Source organism: Coregonus clupeaformis, chromosome 21 (assembly GCF_020615455.1).
Source record: "Coregonus clupeaformis isolate EN_2021a chromosome 21, ASM2061545v1, whole genome shotgun sequence".
Classification (NCBI taxonomy): Eukaryota; Metazoa; Chordata; class Actinopteri; order Salmoniformes; family Salmonidae; genus Coregonus; species Coregonus clupeaformis.
In genome coordinates, this window is record NC_059212.1 from 33808289 (window position 1) to 33832349 (window position 24061).

Here is a 24061-nt window from a genome sequence, read left to right on the forward strand (position 1 = left end):
CCAAATCATGTCCAATCAATTTAATTTACCACAGGTAGAAACATCTCAAGGATGATCAATGGATACAGGATGCACCCGAGTCTCATAGCAAAGGGTCTGAATACTTATGTAAATAAGGCATTTCTGTTTTTAATTTTTAATACATTTGCAAACAAATCTAAAAACCTGTTTTCGCTTTGTCATTATGGGGTATTGTGTGTAGATTGATGATAAAAACAAATCATTTATTCAATTTTAGAATAAGGCTGTAAAATAACAAAATGTGGAAAAAGTCAATGGGTCTGAATACTTTCCGAATGCACTGTATGTTGTAAGTCTCATACAGAACAGTTATCAATGCCAAAATCATATTCATCAAATCTCCATTCAAACACAAGTCATTCAGAGACCATATAAAAGATCCCTAACAATGGCCATTGCTGGTCAGGGGAGTAGCACAGCAGAATAGCGCTGGTAAATACACTGCTGATTCACCCAACACAATGGCTTTGTTTGTGTGACTGTGACCTTAGCACTCCTAGACAATGCATTCTCTGTGGGACGCAGCATAGAGAAAACAAGCCTTTCACATTCAAATGGCCTCCCAACCAACAGTTGCTTCGTTTTTTCTGCTCATCCGATAAGGTCCACTTTATGGGAACTAGGCAGTGATGCCCCCTTTTCCTCATTCCGGCCCTAAACAAAACAATCAAACTAGAAGTCATAGTGTTGTGTCAGTCGGTTGGTTTATTTCCTGGCACGTCCTCCACAACATACACTAACAGGTAAAAGTTTGGACACACCTACTCATTCAAGGGTTTTTCTTTATTTGTACTATTTTTTACATTGTAGAATAATAGTGAAGACCTCAAAACTATGAAATAACACATATGGAATAATGTAGTAACCAAAAAAGTGTTAAACAAATCAAAATATATTTTATATTTGAGATTCTTCAAATAGCCACCCTTTGCCTTGATGACAGCTTTGCACACTCTTGGCATTCTCTCAACCAGCTTCATGAGGTAGTCACCTGGAATGCATTTCAATTAACAGGTGTGCCTTGTTAAAAGTTAATTTGTGGAATTCACTTGCTTCTTAATGTGTTTGAGACAATCAGTTGTGTTGTGATAAGGTAGGGAGGGGGGAGGGGGGTATACAGACGATAGCCCTATTTTGTAAAAGACCAAGTCCATATTATGGCAAGAACAGCTCAAATAAGCAAAGAAAACGACAGTCCATCATTACTTTAAGACATGAAGGTCAGTCAATACGGAACATTTCAAGAACTTTCAAAGTATCTTCAAGTGCAGTCGCAAAAACCATCAAGAGCTATGATGAAACTGGCTCTCATGAGGACAGCCACATAAATGGAAGTCCCAGAGTTACCTCTGCTGCAGAGGATAAGTTCATTAGAGTTACCAGCTTCAGAAATCGCAGCCCAAATAAATGCTTCACAGAGTTCAAGTAACAGACACATCTCAACATCAACTGTTCAGAGGAGACTGTGTGAATCAGGCCTTCATGGTCGAATTGCTGCAAAGAAACGACTACTAAAGGCCCCAAATAAGAAGAAGAGACTTGCTTGGGCCAAGAAACATGAGCAATGGACATTAGACCGGTGGAAATTGTTCTGGAGTCCAAATTTGCGATTTTTGGTTCCAACCCCCATGTCTTTGTGAGACGCAGTGTGGGTGAACGGATGATCTCTGCATGTGTATTTCCCACATTAAACCATGGAGGAGGAGGTGTTATGGTGGGGGTGCTTTGCTGGTGACACTGTTTGTGATTTATTTAGAATTCAAGGCACACTTAACCAGCATGGCTACCACAGAATTCTGCAGCAATACGCCATCCCATCTGGTTTGGGCTTAGTGGGACTATCATTTGTTTTTCAACAGGACAATGACCCAACACACCTCCAGGCTGTGTAAGGGCTATTTTACCAAGAAGGAGAGTGATGGAGTGCTGCATCAGATGACCTGGCCTCCACAATCCCCCGACCTCAACCCAATTGAGATGGTTTGGGATGAGTCGGACCGCAGAGTGAAGGAAAAGCAGCCAACAAGTGCTCAGCATATGTGGGAACTCCTTCACTACTGTTGGAAAAGCATTCCAGGTGAAGCTGGTTGAGAGAATACCAAGAGTGTGCAAAGCTGTCATCAAGGCAAAGGGTGGCTATTTGAAGAATCTTATGATTCCATATGTGTTATTTCATAGTTTTGATGTCTTCACTATTATTCTACAATGAGTAGGTGTGTCCAAACCTTTGACTGGTACTGAATACGAGAGTGAAAAGCCAGAAGAGGGGACTCATCTCTGTTTACATTATCCAATCATTGGGCCAGGCGAGACAGCCCAATGATATGGAGGCCCAAAATAAACTGACAACCCCTGCATACCTCCACTATCCACTGAAAAAAACATATTCCTCTAGATTGGCTATGTTTTGTCTGGGAATTCCATGCATGGAATGGATCCCCTCTACAGACACACACACACACCATCCTCATTCATCCATCCTACCTCATACTTTGGTATATATCTATCAAATAAACAAACACTTGATGAATTCAACAGGCTAATCTAAATGAATGACTCAGAGTGCTAAGCCAGAATCATCCATTCTCTGTCCTCTCTCTGTCCTCTGTCTTCTTCCCTTTCCTAACCAGACTAGAGCTAGGGTCCTGGTTTAATGTGTACATATATGAATAACTAAACAAAGGACCAACAGCAAGAGATAAGCTTCTCCAGCATTATCAGAAATATGCTTTCAGATGGATCCCACTAGGGACACTTTGCAATAACAAACAAACAGACATGGTGCTGGCTTCGCCCTTTTTCTTTTCTTCATCTGTTTTCGTCATCTAATGAGGAGAGATAGTGATCTTATGTTAATATGTGCGTCCAGGATTCACTAAAGAATGATAATCTTCTCTCCAAAGTCAATAAAAAGTGTTTAAGTTGAACCACACGAGGGACACGGATGGTTATGTGATTACAAACACAGAAGTACTTCGGTACAGACAGCTGCGAAAAAATAAATAAATAAATAAAATCATAGAGAAGAGAATGCAATAAGAACCCAATAACAGTGCTGCATGCCTCCCTCACCTCCCACTAAGACATTCATACTGGGGCCTTTGAGGGCAGAGCAGGGCCTAATAACATGGGGTCAGTCTCCTCAACCCACCTCTCTCTCCGACATCCCCCTGACCCCCGTCCGTCCAGCCGACATTCTTTACATAGTACATTCAACTCTGCATCTCTTGCCTCTACTCAGTTTTATTGTTTTCCAGCTATAAACATATCAAATCAATCACACACAGTACAAAGAGCTAGCAGAGAGAAAGAGAACATATTTGAGATTGAAAATAAAACATTGAAGCGACTCTAGCCTTAAATCGCTGTTGCATAAAATCCTTGAAACACTAGCTTTTCAAATCCCCCCGCAAATCCTTCATCACATCCAGTAATAATGACCTCAGTTCAAGATTGAGATGCAGTAAGTAAGTCAGGAATACAACTGTTAATCCTACAATCAGTTCACACATTTAACCCTCTGCTTGCACAGATGTATTTGGCTTGAGTAAAGGCATTATGATTCTGTGTGACTTTCACTCTAGGCCTACACTGCCGGCGCCATCAATTTCTATTCTAGCAGAAGGGAATTGGTCAAATAGTGTAAGACAAAGACTTTGATATTTCCACTGAAAGAGAAAATTGGAGGATAAAGCTGCCCCTAGGTCTTTGATTCCAATCCCTGGTCCTTATTAACAGCAATTCATTCTCCTCCAAGGCCCAAGTCCCTCTATCACTAGTGACAGGCAAGAAAGGTCAATAACTTTGGCTCATAGCCCTCAGGTTAGCAATGGCATAAATTAATGGCTGAGGCTGTTATTCCAAACTCTTAAAGTCAGCCGAAGGAAGCTTATCTTTGCCAAAAGGTCACGGTGCTTAGAACACTTAGTGGGGAGAGTGAAGGAGTGACACAGTATCTATAGAAGATTGAGTGTGTTGCTCTCTAGTGGGGTACAGCGGGGGGTGGAAGGTTTACCAGAAAGCAATGCACATGGAATGTAATGCTAGTAGGTGAGTTAACACATATAATGTATGGCACCCTGGAATAAATGTACTATGCCTATACACTGAGTGTACAAAACATTAGGAACACCGTCCTAATATTGAGTTGCACCCTCTTTTGCCCTCAGAACAGCCTCAATTCATTGGGCATGGACTCTACAAAGTGTCAAAAGCGTTCCACAGGGATGCTGGCCCAATGCATCCCACAGTTGTGTCAAGTTGGCTGGATTTCCTTTGGATGGTGGACCATTCTTGATACACACGGGAAACTGTTGAGACTGAAAAACCCAGGAGCGTTGCAGTTCTTGACACACTCAAACCGGTGTGCCTGGCATCTACTACCATTCCCTGTTCAAAGGCACTTAAATATTTTGTCTTGTCAAATCACCCTCTGAATGGCAAACATACAAAATCCATGTCTCAAAATCCTTCTTTAACCTGTCTCCTCCCCTTCTACACTGATTGAAGTGGATTTAACAAGTGATATCAATAAGAAGTCATAGCTTTCACCTGGATTCACCTGGTTGTCTATGTCATGGAAAGAGCAGGTGTTCCTAATGTTTTCTACACTCTGTGTATAAATGATAGACCTACTTACAGCTTGAATAAAACATATAATAAACCCCTGCAACTTATCCAGAACGCTGCAGCCCGTCTGGTGTTCAACCTTCCCAAGTTCTCTCACGTCACCCCGCTCCTCCGCACACTCCACTGGCTTCCAGTTGAAGCTCGCATCTACTACAAAACCATGGTGCTTGGCTACGGAGCTGTGAGGGGAACGGCACCTCCTTACCTTCAGGGTCTGATCAGACCCTACACCCAAACGAGGGCACTACGTTCTTCCACCTCTGGCCTGCTAGTCCCCCTACCTCTACGGAAGCACAGTTCCCGCTCAGCCCAGTCAAAGCTATTCGCTGCTCTGGCACCCCAATGGTGGAACAAGCTCCCCCACGATGCCAGGACAGCGGAGTCACTGACCACCTTCCGGAGACACTTGCAACCTTACCTCTTTAAGGAATACCTGGAATAGTAATCCTTCTACCCCCCATTTACTACCACTGTCTTTTGTCTAAACTAACACATGACATATTTCACCTGCTAGCACTGACTTGTTTAAAGAAATGTACTTATTGTGATCGAGATGTAGTTGTCCCTGGTTGCACTGACTTTGCTCACAGCTGCTTGTTTGAAGAAGTGTACTTACTATGATCAAGATGTGGTTGTCCCACTGGCTATCCTAAGTTCAATGAACCAATTTGTAAGTCGCTCTGGATAAGAGCGTCTGCTAAATGACTTAAATGTAAATGTAATATATTAAAAATAATATATATGTTGGTTCATGTTGTTTGATGAGATGCGAGAAGCAAACACAACACATTTCCTTGTTGTTATTGCTAAGCTGGCTGGTTAAGTGGTCTTCACACAGCTACTCAAGCATTGTGTGCATAGTAAAACAGTCACAAATCCGTAATCAAATGTATTTATTTAGCCTTTCTCTCATTGGACACCTCATTGGGTCATTTAATGTGCAGGGCTTAAATAATACACTGCACTGCAGACCAGGCCCAACATACAGTACGTAGGCTACATGGTGCATAGAGCAACCAGGCCTATCAGCTCCCAGTAGTGTACATCCACCCCCCTGACTACATCCCCTCCCTCCAGCCCCAGCCCAACACTTGCTGAGCCCACGGTAACACAGCAAATAAAGTGGCGACACGCTGCACGCTTTTTAAGGCCTCAGTAAATATCGACACAGGGTGAGATAATATAAACCCAGGATAATGGCGGTGAGCGGAGGGAGCGGGAGTGAATCTCTGTTATGCAGCAGCCCGTATACATACGCCTGCCTCCGATGGTAACTAGGAATCGCCGCGGGTCAATCATAACGTCCGCAGTGTGAAGGCGGGAGGCGGCAGTGTCAGCGCGGACTGGTAACGGTATATCACTTTGAGTGGGACAGTAATACGGACAGGCGCATCCGCTCATCTGATGAGGTAAACAGTTTGGGTGGGAGACGGGAGGCGAAGAGAAACCGTTGCCTCCATGTTCCCAATCACCAGATGCCCAAGATTAAACAGATATACAGGTAAATCAACTTAATTAGTTTTTTTTTCCAAAGACCATGTTGCCAAATATCAACAACCATCCCTTCGGAGGTGCACTGGCTTGATATGATCAGTGAGTAGTGGACGACAGTCAGCGTTACTCATATCCTGCCTCTGTCTCTGCTTCTCTCTCTCTCTCTCTCTCTCTCTCTCTCTCTCTCTCTCTCTCTCTCTCTCTCTCTCTCTCCCTCCCTCCAGCCCACCTTAGCCAGACACAGAGGCCTCTTCAGCTGAAGCATAGAGACCTCTGGGAAATATAAAAACACAAACCTCCACAAAACAACACCGGGCCAGGCCATTTGTCAAAAATATTACCAGCACTATTTTAATGGTGCTTTATGTGCTCAGCTCATGACTAGAACTCATTAGATAGGCAAGGTTTCCATAAGGAACTAAATCTGTGGTTGGTTTTGACGCGGTATAATGGTAAGCAGAACGCTTCAGTAGTGTCAATGTATTACTCAATTAAAGCACATCAATCATCCAATGGAGGATAGGAGGGGCTCATCCATCACACTACTCCTTACATGAATAGGAGGGGGAGTGGTCGTGGTAATAGGGAGGGGGAAGGGACGGGTGAGAGTCGAGAGGAGGATGCTTCAGGGAGGGATGTCACAGGATAGGACCTGGCGACTCATCAGAGAGTAACGTCTAAAGAAGCGCTGGTGTGTTGAAATAGAAGCCCCCTCCGGAACACAATAGTTGGCATAGCCCACGGCGGGCGGTGGTGAGAGAGAAAGGAGGCAGGTAGGCTGCCTGCCTCCTCTGTCTCATCCCAGGCAGGATATTGGCATATGTGGAACATGGTTACAGTATCTGGGTCAATTAATGTCTCTTTGCCTCAAACGTCCCCTTTTGTAGTCAGTGAAATAATGGTGTGTCAATTCCCTTAGCCTCTCCAGCTCAGTATGGGGCTTAAACCCTGAGCTGAGCTTTACATTTGACAAGAAAAAAAGAAATACACTGTAAATACACACTCAGGCATTGGTTTTCCTCTGTTTCAATAAAAAAAGCCCTGTATTCTCTCCGTTCAGTGAAGCTGTCTCAAATATATTCATTTGATTTCCATCTATGACGCTACAGACAAGAGATGGTCCTGTTCTGGGCTCTTCTCTCCGGCACTTTATTTATTGTTAAACACCTACAAGCTCTTCTCGTTCACAGATAAGTGAGATAGGTAGTGCCAGAGGATCAGACACATGTGCTGCCGGGGCCACACCCCGGTTGCCGGGGCCACACCCCGGTCTAGTGCCAACAAAACGGTAGTTATGGATTGAAATGTATTCTAAAGCAAACAAATGCTCACTGAAGGAGAGAAAAGCAGTGAGTTCCTGTGGTACGATGAATATTTGTTCTTTTTGTGTTTTATGCTTAGCAACGCATGAATTGTGGGATGCAGTGGAAAACATGAGGGCTACCCTCCACACACTCAGCTAGCTAGCAGCATAATGAGAAAAACAAGTGCACGACACAGAGAGAGGGAATGAACGAATGGGAGCAGGACACAATAAAACATTTTATTTTTTAATACTGCTCAATCGACTGCTGGGCCAACACTGTAAGCAGGGCTATCTTTATGGAGCTAGAATCTAGCAGAAGAAATATGGAGTTGTTCGCTGTGCTGCTGCCCAAACTAAAGTTGCCTGCCTACTGGAGAGAAAACAACAACAAGTGAAAACCACAAGCCTGTCGGTCCTTTAGTAAAATAAACATTTCACTCCACTGTATTGATCTGTTGTCTGCCTAGTGCAAGCTGGACAGTTATTTTTTTCTCCACCGACGTCTGGAGTTTCACTGGTAAAAAATAACACTAACCTACACATATGGAAGCATATTGTTTGGAAAGCGAGGTCAATACAGCCATTTATACCTGACCTCATTACATAGAAGGGTCATGTTCTGCACTTTCCAGATGTTTTTCATGTTAAATAAAACTCACACCTCTGAATTAGAGTCAAAACCACCATGGACAGGAACCATTGTCTTTCTCCTCAGTCTCACATCACCTCATGACAGAGTGCTTACAGGAAAGGATTGTTTAAGAAAAAATTAAATAATATTTGCCTTCTGACAGTCTTTTAAATTGAAGCACACACATCAATTTCAGAAACCCAAGCCAGAGTGGTTCATGGCTGGAGGGGCCCAGGTGTGATTCAGAAGCAAATAACCAATAAAAGCACATAACCTTCATATGACTGAGGACAGACCCGTGTACCTATTGTATGAAGACCTTGTTTCCATATCTAATCCCCATGGATACGTAGTCAACACAATTATTATTTGAAAATGTTTTTAGAAACGACACTCAAAGAACCGCATCTAGGCTTATGACGTTAACCCTTATAGAAAGCATATTGGATGCTGCTGAATGTCAGTTGAGATATTTGAATGATAGGTAGGTCATGTGACTAACGATAAGGCAAGGCCCTTAGCAACAGCTGTGGTTTCCGGAACTCTCCTCTGACTGGTGGAGAGGGAGAGTAGACCCACTGGCTCTCAGGGCTGTCTGGGGTGAGCGAACAGGCTAATTATATATGCCAAGGACAAACACCCACACACACACTCACCCTTACACACACATACACACTCACACACACACACACAGGCACAATGGAGAGGCACCTTAACTGCTGCCCAATGTCAGTGTCACACACTCTAACAGGGGGCAGGGCTAGCGGCTGATATGACCGATATAAGCAGGAGCGCTGTGTTGAGAGAAGTGAGCCAGACTAAAGGGTTAGCGAGGGCCAGTGTCAACCCTCCACCAACCACACTCCACACAATAATACCTTTATCTGCATTCAAGTCCCTGTCTGCGCCCAAAACGTGCAGAAACACTGAGCAGACTACCTGTTCGATAAGGAGGTGTTGGAGAGAAAAAAGGTCAGCCATAAATAACATATGTCCTCTCCAGTCACACCGCCGAGCATCATAGCCATATACAGTGCCTTCAGAAAGTATTCACACCCCTTGACTTTTTCCAACTTGTGTTATGTTCCAGCCTGAATTTTAAATGGATTAAACTCAGATTTTCTTTGTCACGGACCTACACACAATACCCCATAATATCAAAGTGGATTTACTTTTATTTTTATTATTATTAAAAAATGAAAAGCTGAAATGTCTTGTGTCAATAAGTATTGAACCCCTTTGTTAATGACAAGACTACATAAGTTCAGTTGTAAAAATGTGCTTAACAAGTAAAATGGACTCACTCTGTGTACAATAACAGTGTTTAACATGATTTTTGAACGACTACCTCATCTCTGTAAGGCCATCTGTAAGGTCCCTTAGTCGAGCAGTGAATTTCAAACACAATTCAACCACAAAGACCAGGGTGTTTTTCCAATGCCTTACAAAGAAGGGCACCTATTGGAAGATGGGTAAAAATAAAAAAGCATGGTGAAGCATGGTGAAGTTATTAATTACACTTTGGATGGTGTATCAATACACCCAGTCACTACAAAGATATAATGGCGCCGGAGAAGATGGCTGCCGTTTTACAGCCCTCTAACCAATTGTACTACTTTATGTGTGTTTTTCCGCGTTATTTGTAATTTATTTTGTACATAATGTTTCTGCCATCGTCTCTTACAACCAAAAAGAGCTTCTGGATATCAGGACAGCGATTACTCACCTCGTATTGGACAAAGATTTTTTATTTAACGAGGCTGCCGCGAAGGATATCCTACAGACACCCGACAAGGCCCAAATCCCCGTCATTCGCATGAGGAAGAGACAGAGATATCGTGGACGTAGGTCGGGGTGCCTTGTAAGGATCCGACGGCGAGCGAGTAAACTGCCGCTCCCATCAATCCTATTAGCCAATCTTCAATCATTTGAGAAAAAATTGGATGACCTAAGATTACGGTTATCCTACCAACGGGACATTAAAAACTGTAATATCTTATGTTTCACCGAGTCGTGGCTGAACGACGACATGGACAACATACAGCTAGCGGGCTATACGCTACATCGGCAGGATAGAACGGCTGACTCCGGTAAGACAAGGGGTGGCGGTCTGTGTATATTTGTAAACAACAGCTGGTGCACAAAATCAAATACTAAGGAAGTCTCGAGGTTTTGCTCGCCTGAGGTAGAGTATCTTATGATAAGTTGTAGACCACACTATTTACCAAGAGAGTTTTCATCTATATTTTTCATATCTGTCTATTTACCACCACAAACCAATGCTGGCATTAAGATTGCACTGAATGAGCTGTATAAGGCCATAAGTCAACAGGAAAACGCTGATCCAGAGGCAGCGCTCCTAGTGGCCGGGGACTTTAATGCAGGGAAACTTAAATCCGTTGTACCTAATTTCTACCAGCATGTTAAATGTGCACCAGAGGAAAGAAAACTCTAGACCACCTTTACTCCACACACAGAGACGCATACAAAGCTCTCCCTCGCCCTCCATTTGGCAAATCTGACCATAACTCTATCCTCCTGATTCATGCTTATAAGCTAAAACTAAAGCAGGAAGCACCAGTGACTTGGTTAATAAAAAAGTGGTCAGATGACGCAGATGCTAAGCTACAGGACTGTTTTGCTAGCACAGACTGGAACATGTTCCGGGATTATTCAGATAGCATTGAGGAGTACACCACATCAGTCACTGGCTTCATCAATAAGTGCATCGATGATGTCGTCCCCACAGTGACCGTACGTACATACCCCAACCAGAAGCCATGGATTACAGGCAACATCCGCACTGAGATAAAGGGTAGAGCTGCCGCTTTCAAGGAGCGGGACTCTAACCCGGACGCTTATAAGAAATCCCGCTATGCCCTCCGACGAACCATCAAACAGGCAAAGAGTCAATACAGGACTAAGATTGAATCGTACTACACCGTCTCTGACGCTCGTCGGATGTGGCAGGGCTTGAAAATACCACTTCTATGCTCGCTTCGAGGCAAGCAACACTGAAGCATGCATGAGAGCACCAGCTTTTCCGGATGACTATGTGATCACGCTCTCCGTAGCCGATGCGAGTAAGACTTTTAAGCAGGTCAACATTCGCAAGGCCGCAGGGCCAGACGGATTACCAGGACGTGTATTCTGAGCATGTGCTGACCAACTGGCAAGTATCTTCACTGACATTTTCAACATGTCCCTGACTGAGTCTGTAATACCAACATGTTTCAAGCAGACCACCATAGTCCCCGTGCCCAAGGACTCTAAGATAACCTGCCTAAATGATTACCGACCCGGAGCACTGACGTCTGTAGCCATGAAGTGCTTTGAAAGGCTGGTCATGGCTCACATCAACACCATTATCCCAGAAACCCTAGACCCACTCCAATTTGCATACCGCCCCAATAGATCCACAGATGATGCAATCTCTATTGCACTCCACACTGCCCTTTCCCACCTGGACAAGAGGAACACCTACGTGAGAATGCTATTAATTGACTACAGCTCAGCATTCAACACCATAGTGCCCTTAAAGCTCATCACTAAGCTAAGGATCCTGGGACTAAACACCTCCCTCTGCAACTGGATCCTGGACTTCCTGACGGGCCGCCCCCAGGTGGTAAGGGTAGGTAACAACACATCTGCCACACTGATCCTCAACACGGGGGCCCCTCAGGGGTGCGTGCTCAGTCCCCTCCTGTACTCCCTGTTCACCCATGACTGCATGGCCAGGCACGACTCCAACACCATCATTAAGTTTGCCGACGACACAACAGTGGTAGGCCTGATCACCGACAACGATGAGACAGCCTATAGGGAGGAGGTCAGAGACCTGGCCGTGTGGTGCCAGGATAACAACCTCTCCCTCAATGTGACCAAGACAAAGGAGATGATTGTGGACTACAGGAAAAAAAAGAGGACTGAGCACGCCCCCATTCTCATCGACAGGGCTGTAGTGGAACAGGTTGAGAGCTTCAAGTTCCTTGGTGTCCACATCACCAACAAACTATCATGGTCCAAACACACCAAGACAGTCGTGAAGAGGGCACGACAAAGCCTATTCCCCCTCAGGAGACTGAAAAGATTTGGCATTGGTCCTCAGATCCTCAAAAAATTATACAGCTGCACCATCGAGAGCATCCTGACTGGTTGCATCACCGCCTGGTATGGCAACTGCTTGGCCTCCGACCGCAAGGCACTACAGAGGGTAGTGCGTACGGCCCAGTACATCACTGACCTCTATACCAGGCGGTGTCAGAGGAAGGCCCTCAAAATTGTCAAAGACTCCAGCCACCCTAGTCATAGACTGTTCTCTCTGCTACCGCACGGCAAGCGGTACCGGAGTGCCAAGTCTAGGTCCAAAAGACTTCTCAACAGCTTCTACCCCCAAGCCATAAGACTCCTGAACAGCTAATCATGGCTGTTCTTTTTACGCTGCTGCTACTGTTAATTATTTATGCATAGTCACTTTAACTCTACCCACATGTACATATTACTTCAACTACCTCAACTAGCCGGTGCCCCCGCACATTGACTCTGCACCGGTACCCCCCTGTATATATAGCCTCCCTACTGTTATTTTATTTTACTTCTTCTCTTTTTTTCTCAACACTTTTTTTATTGTTTTATTCTACTTTTTTATGAAAAATAAATGCACTGTTGGTTAAGGGCTGTAAGTAAGCATTTCACTGTAATGTCTGCACCTGTTGTATTCGTCGCATGTGGCCAATACAATTTGATTTGATTTGATTTGAAGATACAGGCATCCTTCCTAACTCAGTTTCTGGAGAGGAAGGAAACCACTCGGATTCCACCAGGCCAATGGTTACATAGTTACATAGTTTAATGGCTGTGATAGGAGGATGGATCAACAACATTGTACTTACTCCACAATATGAACCTAATTCACAGAGTGAAAAGAAAGAAGTCTGTACAGAATAAAAATAAGGCACTAAAGGCACTAAAGTAATACTGCAAGAAATGTGGCAAAGCAATTCACTTTTTGTCCTGAATACAAAGTGTTATGTTTGGGGCAAATCAAATACAACACATTACTGAGTACCACTCTCCATATTTTCAAGCATAGTGGTGGCTGCATCATGTTATGGGTGTGCTTGTAATCGTTAAGGACTGCAGAGTTTTTCAGGATCACAAATAAACGGAATGGAGCTAAACACAGGCAAAATCCTAGAGGAAAACCTGGTTCAGTCTGCTTTCCACCAGACACTGGGAGCAGAATTCACCTTTCAGAAGGACAATAACCTAAAACAAAAGGCCAAATCTACACTGGAGTTGCTTACCAAGAAGACAGTGAATGTTCCTGAGTGGCCGAGTTACAGTTGTTACCTAAATCTGCTTGAAAATCTATAGCAATACTTGAAATGGTTGTCTAGCAATGATCAACCACCAATTTGACAGAGTTTGAAGAATTTTGAAATAATAATGGGCAAATATTGTACAATCCAGGTGTGCAAAGCTCTTAGAGACTTACCCAGCAAGACTCACAGCTGTAATTGCTGCCAAAGGTGATTCTAACACGTATTGACTCATGGGTGTGAATACTTATGTAAATGAGATATTTCTGTAAAAACATGTTTTCACTTTATTATTATTGGGTATTGTGTGTAGATGGGTTAGAGAAAAAATCGATTTAATCCATGTTGAATTCAGGCTGTAACACGTGGAATAAGTCAAGGGGTATGAAAACTTTCTGAAGGCACTTTATACCACTGAGATCCAATCAGCTGACACAATATATGGTGGTTATCTAGGCCATGGTGGCGTGGCATGGGGCAAAACCAACACAGACGGGCAGGTGATGAAAATGTATAGGTTCTCATAACAATAAAGAATAAAGCAGATTCTTCCAAAAGCCGGCAGGCAGCCATACTTTAGCTGGGAATTGGAGCACAGCCTTCATTACAACATATTGATCAGGCCTAACAAAGACCCTGGATCTATTGATCCGCTTGGTGGGGGAAAAACTGAGAAGGGGGGAATGAGAATGAGAGCAATGGACTGGTGCTGCAAACAGGATCACCCTGAGAGAAGTGCTGCCTCTGCTTAAAACAAGGGTATTTAGAACCCCCATCAAATGAGATGGGGAGAGAGGTGCGGTCGTGGGGTTGCACTTGATGTCAGACTTTAAAAAACAGAGATGGAGGAACTGGTGTAACATGCAGCAATCCTCGTAATGAAAAAAAATAAAGAGCTGGTTGTCCTGCTGTTCCTAGCCCCTGTTCCTCTCCTCTTCTCATCTGACTGAAGGATGATGGCTCCTCTGTATTTATGGTTCTCATCTCACCAAGGGATTAGAATATTAAGGCAGCCTTGTTTGACTATTGAATAATTCAGGATTGAGACAGACATCAGTGCTTCAGACAGTTCTTTACTACACAACCTCATCTGCAGCAAGGCGGCCAGGGAGAGGCTTCATTGCACGAGGCTATTACACATTATCTTATCTATGACCATGATGTGCTGTGCCATGACACTGACTCAGGCTAACCCTCAGATACACATTATTCACAAAAGGAATGTGTTTTCTGATCATCCCATCCCCTGAACTTCTGTATCTTTGTTATAATTTATAATGCTTTACTCATCTCATATGTATATACTGTATTCTATTCTACTGTATTTAGTCAATGCCACTCCGACATTGCTCGTCCTAATATTTATATATTTCTTAATTCCATTCTTTTACTTTTAGATTTGTATATTATTGTGAATTGTTAGATACTACTGCACTGTTGGAGCTAGGAACACAAGCATTTTGCTACACCTGCAATAACATCTGCTAAATATGTGTATGAGACCAATAAAATTTGATTTGATTTGATTTATATAGTTACGGGGGCCTATTGGGCGTTCATAAATTAGAAGATAATCTCATTCCCTCAGTGTTCCAGTGTTCCGCAGGCAGCCTCTCATAATTAATGCAGATGCCTTTGATTACGCTGTGATAGTCACGTTAATTCATTACCATTCATCATGTATTGTATGGAAGATGGTGGAAACATCCATAGAGATCCAACCGACCGGTGCTCCCTCTGAACGTGCCGCCTCTCCGCCTCTCCTTTTCCCGGTGATAAATGTTCATTTTGGCAAGTCAGGACAACGTGCACTGAGAGGTGTCGTGCACATGGGGCGGCACGTGCACATCTCTCCATTCAGTATGAGCTCACCAGAATGCCATGCCACCACCCCCTCCACACACACACACAGAAGCACCACCTCCTCCTTCCTGGAGCCGTAAGAGGTTGAGTCGGTTGCTGAGCACCGGCCCCAATTTACAGGACGGAGTCGACCAGAATCACATCTCACCAAACACACAGGCCTCTCAAGCAATTCTGAGAGCTGCCCCAGCTGTACTCTATACCAGGGGTCATCAGGAACCTTGACAGAATGCAGAGAACCAGAACAACAACACCATACAAATGGAGTCTCACTCTCCACCCCCCAAAAAAACAAAATAAGCCAGAAAAAGGTGTATTATTTATTTTTATTTGTTGGTTTAAGAGGTTTGTATTAATCAAACAGAGCAGGGAAAGGTAACTATACTAAAAAACAAAGTCATGAAAAGTGTTGTGATTTCTTATGCCCAGGTCTTTCCATCCAGTATACCGTACATTTCATTAGACAGAAAAAAAAGAGCTGATGTTGTACACCCAAAGTGTCTCTCTCTCTCTCTCTCTCTCTCTCTCTCTCTCTCTCTCTCTCTCTCTCTCTCTCTCTCTCTCTCTCTCTCTCTCTCTCTCTCTCTCTCTCTCTCTCTCTCTCTCTCTCTCTCTCTCTCTCTCTCTCTCTCTCTCTCTCTCTCTCTCTCTCTCTCTCTCTCTCTCTCAACTCATAGCTAATGTTGACACTGCTTGTTTAAACCATATAGTGAAATCAGTCAACTGTGTCTCCCCAGGCCAGGCCGACTCAGGGTTTGAACCCCCAGTCAGTGGAGCCAGATACAGACAGCTCAGTGGACACGGTCGACGCACTGATGTTAAAAGCACTTGAACTGAGGTTGAAGTAGACTGTAACCACAGTCGCCTTTCATCAGCCCAGCACACTTAATTGGCAAAAACATCTGAAACTAAAGGGCTTGTGGGGGGGGGTGGAATAAATAATAATTAAAATTGAAAGTAGGGTAACATAGGTAGTGGGGGGTTGGGGAGGCAGGGTGGCTGCTTGTGAGAGGAGTATGTATTAAGTTCAATTAGGCTTTTGGGCTTTTTCATTAACCCAGTTTTGGAGAGGAAAGCCTCTGCTGAATAATGCTGCTGTTACTGGTTCACTTTACATTCCTGCTTAAAAAGCCTCCTAGTCTGAAAGGCAGGACAATACATGTCAGCTCTCTATAGCCAATTCTCCATTAACCACTACCATCGCCAGCCATACCGGCCATTTTACCTGCTGATTTCATCAGATGAGTCATTTTGATCAAACAGGAAACGAACACGACATGAATGTTAAAACGTCCTTTCTATAAGAACACTCACTGGTTGTGACACAGTGTTAGCTTAGCTGTGGTAGTGAATGGTGATGAGTGTAGTGAGTGGGAGTAGATATATAGGCCTCTACTCAGGGACTCGGTATCAGCCAGCCCTAAACAAATAGGGTTGCTTTAAGACAAGGTCACTAGAGGACCTTGGGGCCAACAGTGGGAAACCGCCTGAGCCTGACGCGGCATTACGTTCACAAACAAAGAGCTAAAATCCTCCTTTCCACATCATCGGATACATAGGAGAGGATGCCTCATAGCAAAATAATTGTCCTCCCTCACTTTCCCCTCCACTGCTCTGCTAACCAACTTCAGATCCACCTGAACGATTCCATTGAAAACCGATGGAGCGTTCGCTAGGGCCAACCAATAGTTAATCTCTGGATCTGCATCACCTAACAAATCATTACGTCTTCACAATTAAACAATTACTTCTGCTTATTGTGGAGCAATTGCCATTACAGAGAATACCCAAGCAGGGCTGAATGTGTTTTGGGCCTAGAAAACTTTTAGTTTTGTTATTCATTCCAAATAATTTGCATGTGAATGCTGATGTTCTCTCAGATCTACTCAGGGTGTGTATTCTGGTAATCAATTACTGATATGAATCACCTTCAGGGACAGTAGGGTAGGCTATAACATCTTCTCCTACTGTCTACACTCTCCACAGGGTCAACTGCGCAAGAACAAAGTGATCATATTACCGTTACCTAGTACTGTATCCTGATAGGGTTACAGTCATATTCAAAACAATCCTCTTTCCCAACTTGGAGGAAGGAATCTGTCCCAGCTCTACAGAGCGAGCCTAGTATAACTACACTCCCTAATAGCTTTTCTAAAGGAGGACCATGCATATTACAATGAAGCTGCTAGATTATTTCTGACATAACAAGTAAAGATTTTCTGCTACAATGAGCATGAACACTCAGGTATGGTTGAGGAGAATGACTGCTACAAGATTCACTCAGTCCTCATTCATTCATTATTTAGGGCCTAAGGGTGCAATTAAGAAAAGTAATTAAACGCACAGGAGGCAGGCATTCTCACAGAAAGAAAAAAACACAAAGGTGTCATGGCGTTAGTCTCCACACTACACCTCTTGTGGCTAGGAGCCTCTCAAAAAGCCAGTTTCCCTGCCTCCTGGTAAAAACAATATTCACAAGCAGCATGGTGAAAGTGGAGTTAGAAAACAGGAGGGAGGGCTTAACACTCCCTCCACACCGTGGGAGCTTTGTCTTTCAAAACATGCCACAGGAGCCTTTCATTAGCGACTGGAGCTTTCATTAGCATCCTCCCATGCCACTGAGCTACTGAGCCCCATGCAGCCCCAGCTCCAGGCCAACGCATTACAATGACACAGGAGTGCTGTGCCTCTCTCTCAGGGAACCTCTCTCTCCATAGAGGGCTGAGGGCTAGGGGAAGGGAGGGTAAAGAAAGAGAAGAGGAGAGAGGAAGGTGAGGGGAAGGGTGAAGGGGGGCAGACAAAAGGGAACCTGATTACCCCTGGTCACGGCCCATCCACAATTCAACTGAGAGGGAAATCCATCACCTGGAGGATCAAACTGGAGGTTGGGCTGTAGAGCAGTTATAAGGAAGGGCCAGTGAAAGCTCTCTCTTTCCATTCCAACCACCCCTCCATTACTCTCTCTCTTTCTTTCCCCCTCGTTCTCCTTCTTTCCCTTTTCCCTCTCTCTCTTTTTTATCTCTCGCTCTTCCCTCTTTCTCCTTCTCTCCCTCTCTCTCCTTCCTTCTCGCCCTCCCAGTCTCTTCTGACTCACATTCTCGGCTGACTGTGACTTCTAAGAACACACTGTGAAATCCAACGCCACTGGAGCTGTTTTCTGGTTCAGATGACCTCAAGGCCCAAATCCCTGGGATGGCACATTGGTGGTATATTCCTATTTTATTATCGGCTGTCACGCTCAAGGCGTTCGTATCAGAGGAGGCTGTTGGGAGGAGCTATAGCAGGACGGGTTCCATTTATCCCATTCCAGCCATTACAATGAGCCCGTCCTCCTATAGCTCCTCCCACCAGCCTCCACTGGTCCGCAAGCATCCCAGCCTAAACATGACGACACTTTGTGACATTTTTGTTAGTTTTGGAGTTTGGCAAGGGTTTTTTCGGCTGTTCGGGCACACACATTTTTTTCAGAGGCAAGCCGAAATCGGTAGCCGAAGTCTATGCCCCCTCGTCGGCGATTGGTCAACAGTAGGGATTCTTCAATTAAGTGCCAGTTGTTATTCAACAAGAAATGACTCGTCCTGGTGCAGATTTTTTTACTTGAGAAATAATGCACCAAACATCCTAGTCAGATGCAAAATTGTGCAACTAAGATCTCCTCTGCAAAATCATCAAAATTAATGACAGATTTCTTGAGTTTTGAGGAAGAGTATATTGGCTACGGCGTCTCAAAATGGACAAACAGCACTATTGCCGCTTTATCCACATTTTTCAAGCGAAGGTCTTTTAAGGGAGTATGCGAGCACACTCGTATGGTTCGCCTTGCTAGGCACCAGCCGAACTGAAGCATGCTGACGACTTCAGTCTCAGCAGTGTTCAGAGGTGCTATTGGTGACTGTCACCATAGTAATTGTGTGATATTTGTTTGTGTGGCAGCACTTTTACTTTGGGAATGATTCATCGAAAATAAGTGATTCATTGGTCATGTTTTCCATTATACATTGTAATTACCGTTTCCAATCATGTTACGGTTCAGTATCATTATAATTATTAAAAACAAAACATTACATTGATTGTGTCTTGTTTTTCTGAGGGATATGGTTTAGAAGCAAAATGAAACAGATACAAATGAAACAGATAAAAGCGTAGTCAGATGTAGCAAGCTGTGCTTTTCGATGTTGGATTTCCAACAGAGCAGATACTGAAGCTGTGTTGAAAGGAAATGACAGCCATTGAGAGGGGTTGGGGTTATAAAACAGCCTTCTTTCCTTTATGTTTCTGCCATGTACTTGCAAGTTTTACACATTTCCTTGAAGCTATGTTTAAGGCTAACATGGCAGAAATAATGACTTAATGACTGTGTGAAAGCAACATAATAATTTACTTGCATAATAATTATTGCATATATCAGCGAATAGCACACAACATATAAAAGCTTTGACCATTTGATCTGCGTGCCACATGGGTTAGCATATGTGTAATAATGGTGTTTGACATACAGAAACAGACATAGAAGATAGAAGTAACATTTCCATTCCATGACTGTGCTTTGCACCCAATGTGCACCCAAGTGCATCCAATGTGTTAACTTTTTGAATTACAACTGCCATGGTTCCATTTCAAAAGTGGGTCTCCGTCTTAGAAACTTTCCATGACTTCAAGTTTATGCATTTTCCATGAGGGGTACTGTATAAACTAATCTAATTTCAAATGGTTTTAAATTGTTACAATTCTTTAAATTCAGAGCTCAAAAACTATTTTTAAAAGCAAAGTAAGCTGGAACACATTGTCCTACTGTTTATGCATTGGCCTTTCAGCAACACTGTGCTAAGATTGGAGAGAATAAATTATTGAACTCTGTTGTTTCAAAAAGGCCAGTGTAAGCAAATGATTAGAAGTAGGGCTACATTTATCCAGATTGAGATTTCATTGGTTTCTAAGCCAAATAACATGGGGTTTTAGGCCCACATAACAGCAACGCTAATTGTTTAAATATGTTTGATGCTTGTTGTCAACCACCACCGCACTCAACATCATACATGTGTTAAGCGAAACACAGTACAAGCATGCACACACACACACACACGCACACACACACACACACACACACAAGAAAGGCATTTCACTGTACTTGTGCATGTGACATTCAAACTTGAAACTTGAAATACACACACAAACACTTAAGCACATGTGCACAAACATCCTACAAACAGGAAGCGAAGAGTGTAATGGAAAAAAAATCAATTCAAACCAGGACTTACCATTGAAAAGGGCCTGTCCCTTCTCTGCACTCTCTGGGACCGCTGCTACGTACACATCTTCAGAGAAGCCGGGCCGACACAGAGGAGGGGTGCCCCTGCCCTCCGTTGCGATCTGAGGGGGGTAGGAGAGGGGGGGTTAGAATGATTCAGAATCACAAATCACCCCCCTCCAAAATGCACTTTCGACTACCCCGAAAACTCCTGGTCACGTTCTGAACCCTCCACTCCACTCTCCCTCCACAGTTATACAAATGCATCTGTTGTTTTTATAGCAGGGACTGCAATTAGGATAATGAGGCCAAAAGGGTTAAGCATTAGCCAAGGAGCATGGCTATGCTGGGAACAGGCCCTATTTGTCTCTTTGAGGAGATAGAGAGGGGCCCAGACTCAGCCCCAGTCCCAGGCAGTGGTTATGGCTCTATGTTGGGTCTATGGCTCACTGCTGGCCGCTCCCCCTTATCACTACTCTGCGCTTTGAAGTTCAGGAACAGTAAAACTAGGCTACAACTCCTAACACTCCTACTAAACTGTAGGGGTGAAAGTCTCTGTGTGTGTGAATTCCTGTGTCTACTCAAACATAACACTACATCATCATCCCTCTTTATCCCCCCCCCCCCACACACTCTATCTCTGATTTAATTAAAACAGTCTGATGTTGTTTCAGATAAGTTATATTTCTGCCATTTGTTACATAATAAATGTCAATGTATTTATTTGTATTTATCTTATTTCCAAAACAAAATACAAACATTTATGGAACAAATTTAATTTAACACAAATTAGATTTTAGATAGACCTAGAGTTTGACACTTATCTCATCAAGTGTGAGTAGTCTTTTACAATATAACACATCATCTATTACTAGCCTACCACATAATGGGCATCAAATTGATAAAAACGATCCAAAATAAAATAAAACAAATCAGAAGAAAAAATAAATAGGCCTAAGCTATTCAGAGTTTAGTTGAAAGATTAACTGATTCTGTACAAGCATGTTCATATCCAGTCAGATATAGTAAGTGGGCATCAGCGTAATGACCCCACCTCCCAAAATTCACTTAATACTATTTATTTAGAAGGACCGGACCCCAAAAGAATGTGAAACGAGAAGAGTTCCACAGAAAAAAAGCATTGGGAGTATCCGTGCCACTTGCCATTCTTAATCAGCAGAATTTTAAATCGAATATGCTGGGGGAGGGGCGGGGGGAGGTGTAGGACTGCCTTTCTAGCATAGTACATCATCAACTGACAGAGCACACCACCATGCATTGAACAGCTTAGTTCGTTTTTGAAATAAATAAATAGGCCTACCTTTGATTTAGACTGTCTCTCCCTACTGGTCTGTCATATTAGAGCTTTAATTATTTAAACATTTTGTCCATTTAAAGAAAAAATCCTTAATTATTATTTTACAACTCAAGTAAGTAAGCTAGGTTATGCCTAAGTTACTTATTAAAATATACATATTTTGGAAGAAAATAGAATATTCAGAATTAACTATAAAATGTGAGAAGTACAAGGCTGGATGGACTAGGCTACTTTGGTAACCTACTTTAAATTCTGCCTAAGCACTATAAGCAGCTGAGGTCAAGGCGATTATGGGGTTAGGAAATCAAAAATTAACTAAGCATTGTCCCTGGCAGAGTTTGTGGATTGCACTAACCTAGAGAAACTCATCAAAAGTGCACCGGTGTAACTGTTGTTTGCACTGATAGCTTAATTACAAGACGGAAAGGGCCATTGCCTCGAGGCTCATTCCGTGTCCATTTGGAATAAATAATGGTAGGCTTTTGTAACCTGCATCAATAGACCGCAACTTTCTAACCATATCATGTTAGTTCGTGAAAACGTTACAAATGTAGCCAACAAACATGCAAGTATAACATCTCAGCAAGTTCAACAAAAACAAATACTTCAAGAAGAAACGTTGTATTTCCTGAGGCCCATATGGACTAATAAACCACGTTTATTATACCCTAATAGATAAGACTATGTTTATAATAGATTATGCGGGCTAGACTAATTTTCATGATTTTCGAAAGCAAGTGAATAGGGTACTAGTGAGTGATACATTGTAGTCAACACAATAACATATTTTGAACAAGCGTAGCTTTTTAAATGGCAAAGCATCCCATCCTTCAAATAGACTACTGTAGCGCTTTCGGCTCCAATCTAACCAGGGTTGATCTTCACGCAACATCAATCTCTTACATCTTGTCATTATTTGTTGACGCATCACATATCCAAGTTCCCAATACTAGATGCATTATATCTAGCATCCATCCTAAAAATACCCATGTAGCCTTTTTCCATCGTGGAAGCCAGCTATAACCGACAACCAGGCACGTAACAAGACAGATCACAGCAGCACCATCGTCACAGAAAGCAAGCAATTGTCCTAGAACTGTCCTGTGCAACTCAACAAAACCGTTCCAGAGACATTACCTGCAAAGCGGCCAAGAGCGTGAGCAGAAGCAGTCCCCTGCCCTCGTATAAGTACATTGATATGCCGGTTGTTATGTATTTTCCCTTGCAATGACTGATGAATATCCGTATGTCTGCTGCAGTCTGGATGTAGTGGTGAAACCAAACGTTTCCTGCTTACAACAAAGGCGGCAGCGGCAGCAGCATGTAGCAGCCTTCCCTATCCACTCTCGGCTCCGATCTGAGATCACAGCCTGGTACTGAGGCTGCTGCTCCCTCCCATGCATGCAGTCCCTCCAACAGAAAATACCCTGTCGTTGTGCCAGGATCTCTCACTGTCTCTCCCTACTGGTCAATTCGCCAAGTTCACTAAACACAATGTGGCTCCTTGAGACTCGGTCGACTCGAAACTCCTCCTTCTCCTTTCTAAAAACAAACATACAATCTGTTGAAAAGCACTTTAAGGATTTTATCGCCAGTCTGCTGCCCTCCTCTCGCTGCCTGAAAATCTTAGGGGAAGCTCAGAATGGGAGAATTAAATACATGCCCTTAATCTTGCATTATTTTTATTGTAGGCCTATGAATGAATGATGATTTTGAGCTTTATCCAAATTAATGACACACTTGGGTTTCTACTGAGCATGATTACGCCCTACATTAATCATAGGCAATTGAAAATTGATCAGGTTTAGTCTTCATCCATCCATAATCTAGGCCTATCTGACAAAAAATGAAGAAATCAGTCTGGCACATGTGCTGAACAGTAAATAGGCCCTTATAATCCACTGATTCAACGTTGCCATACTTTCCTACCTAGACCTGATTTCATATTTTACTGCAATTGCAATTAAATGTATAAGATTCTATAAAGGGTATCCTATTCCTAATCTTCCCATTTAGTTGCCAATTAAGGATCAATGAAGGGTGACTTCAACCTGCTAGAAGTGTATTGATCATTTAATAGAGAGGCTTTGATCTATATTGGTCACAGCAAATTGTTTATTTTACATTTCACATTTATGGAAGAATATTAAGTGTCAATTAATTGCTGATTAATGCAGGGTTAATTATTTTTTGAAGGGTATGCAAATCAAATGTGACATCTCTCTCAATC

The 24061-nt window shown here is 43.1% G+C and overlaps 1 protein-coding gene across 1 annotated transcript in view; it reads right to left on the reverse strand.

Annotated features, from left to right (window-relative positions):
- The window catches only part of LOC121535303 (cadherin-2-like), a 106545-nt gene extending 83281 nt beyond the window's left edge, over positions 1-23264 (reverse strand). Inside the window, exons 1-2 of the mRNA XM_045205879.1 lie at positions 22969-23264; positions 20524-20635 (exon numbers count right to left, since the gene is read on the reverse strand). Of these exons, the coding sequence (XP_045061814.1) occupies positions 20524-20635; positions 22969-23025 (169 nt within the window). The 5' untranslated portion in view covers positions 23026-23264. The remainder of the gene's footprint in view (positions 1-20523; positions 20636-22968) is intronic.
- Positions 23265-24061: the final 797 nt, after the last annotated feature.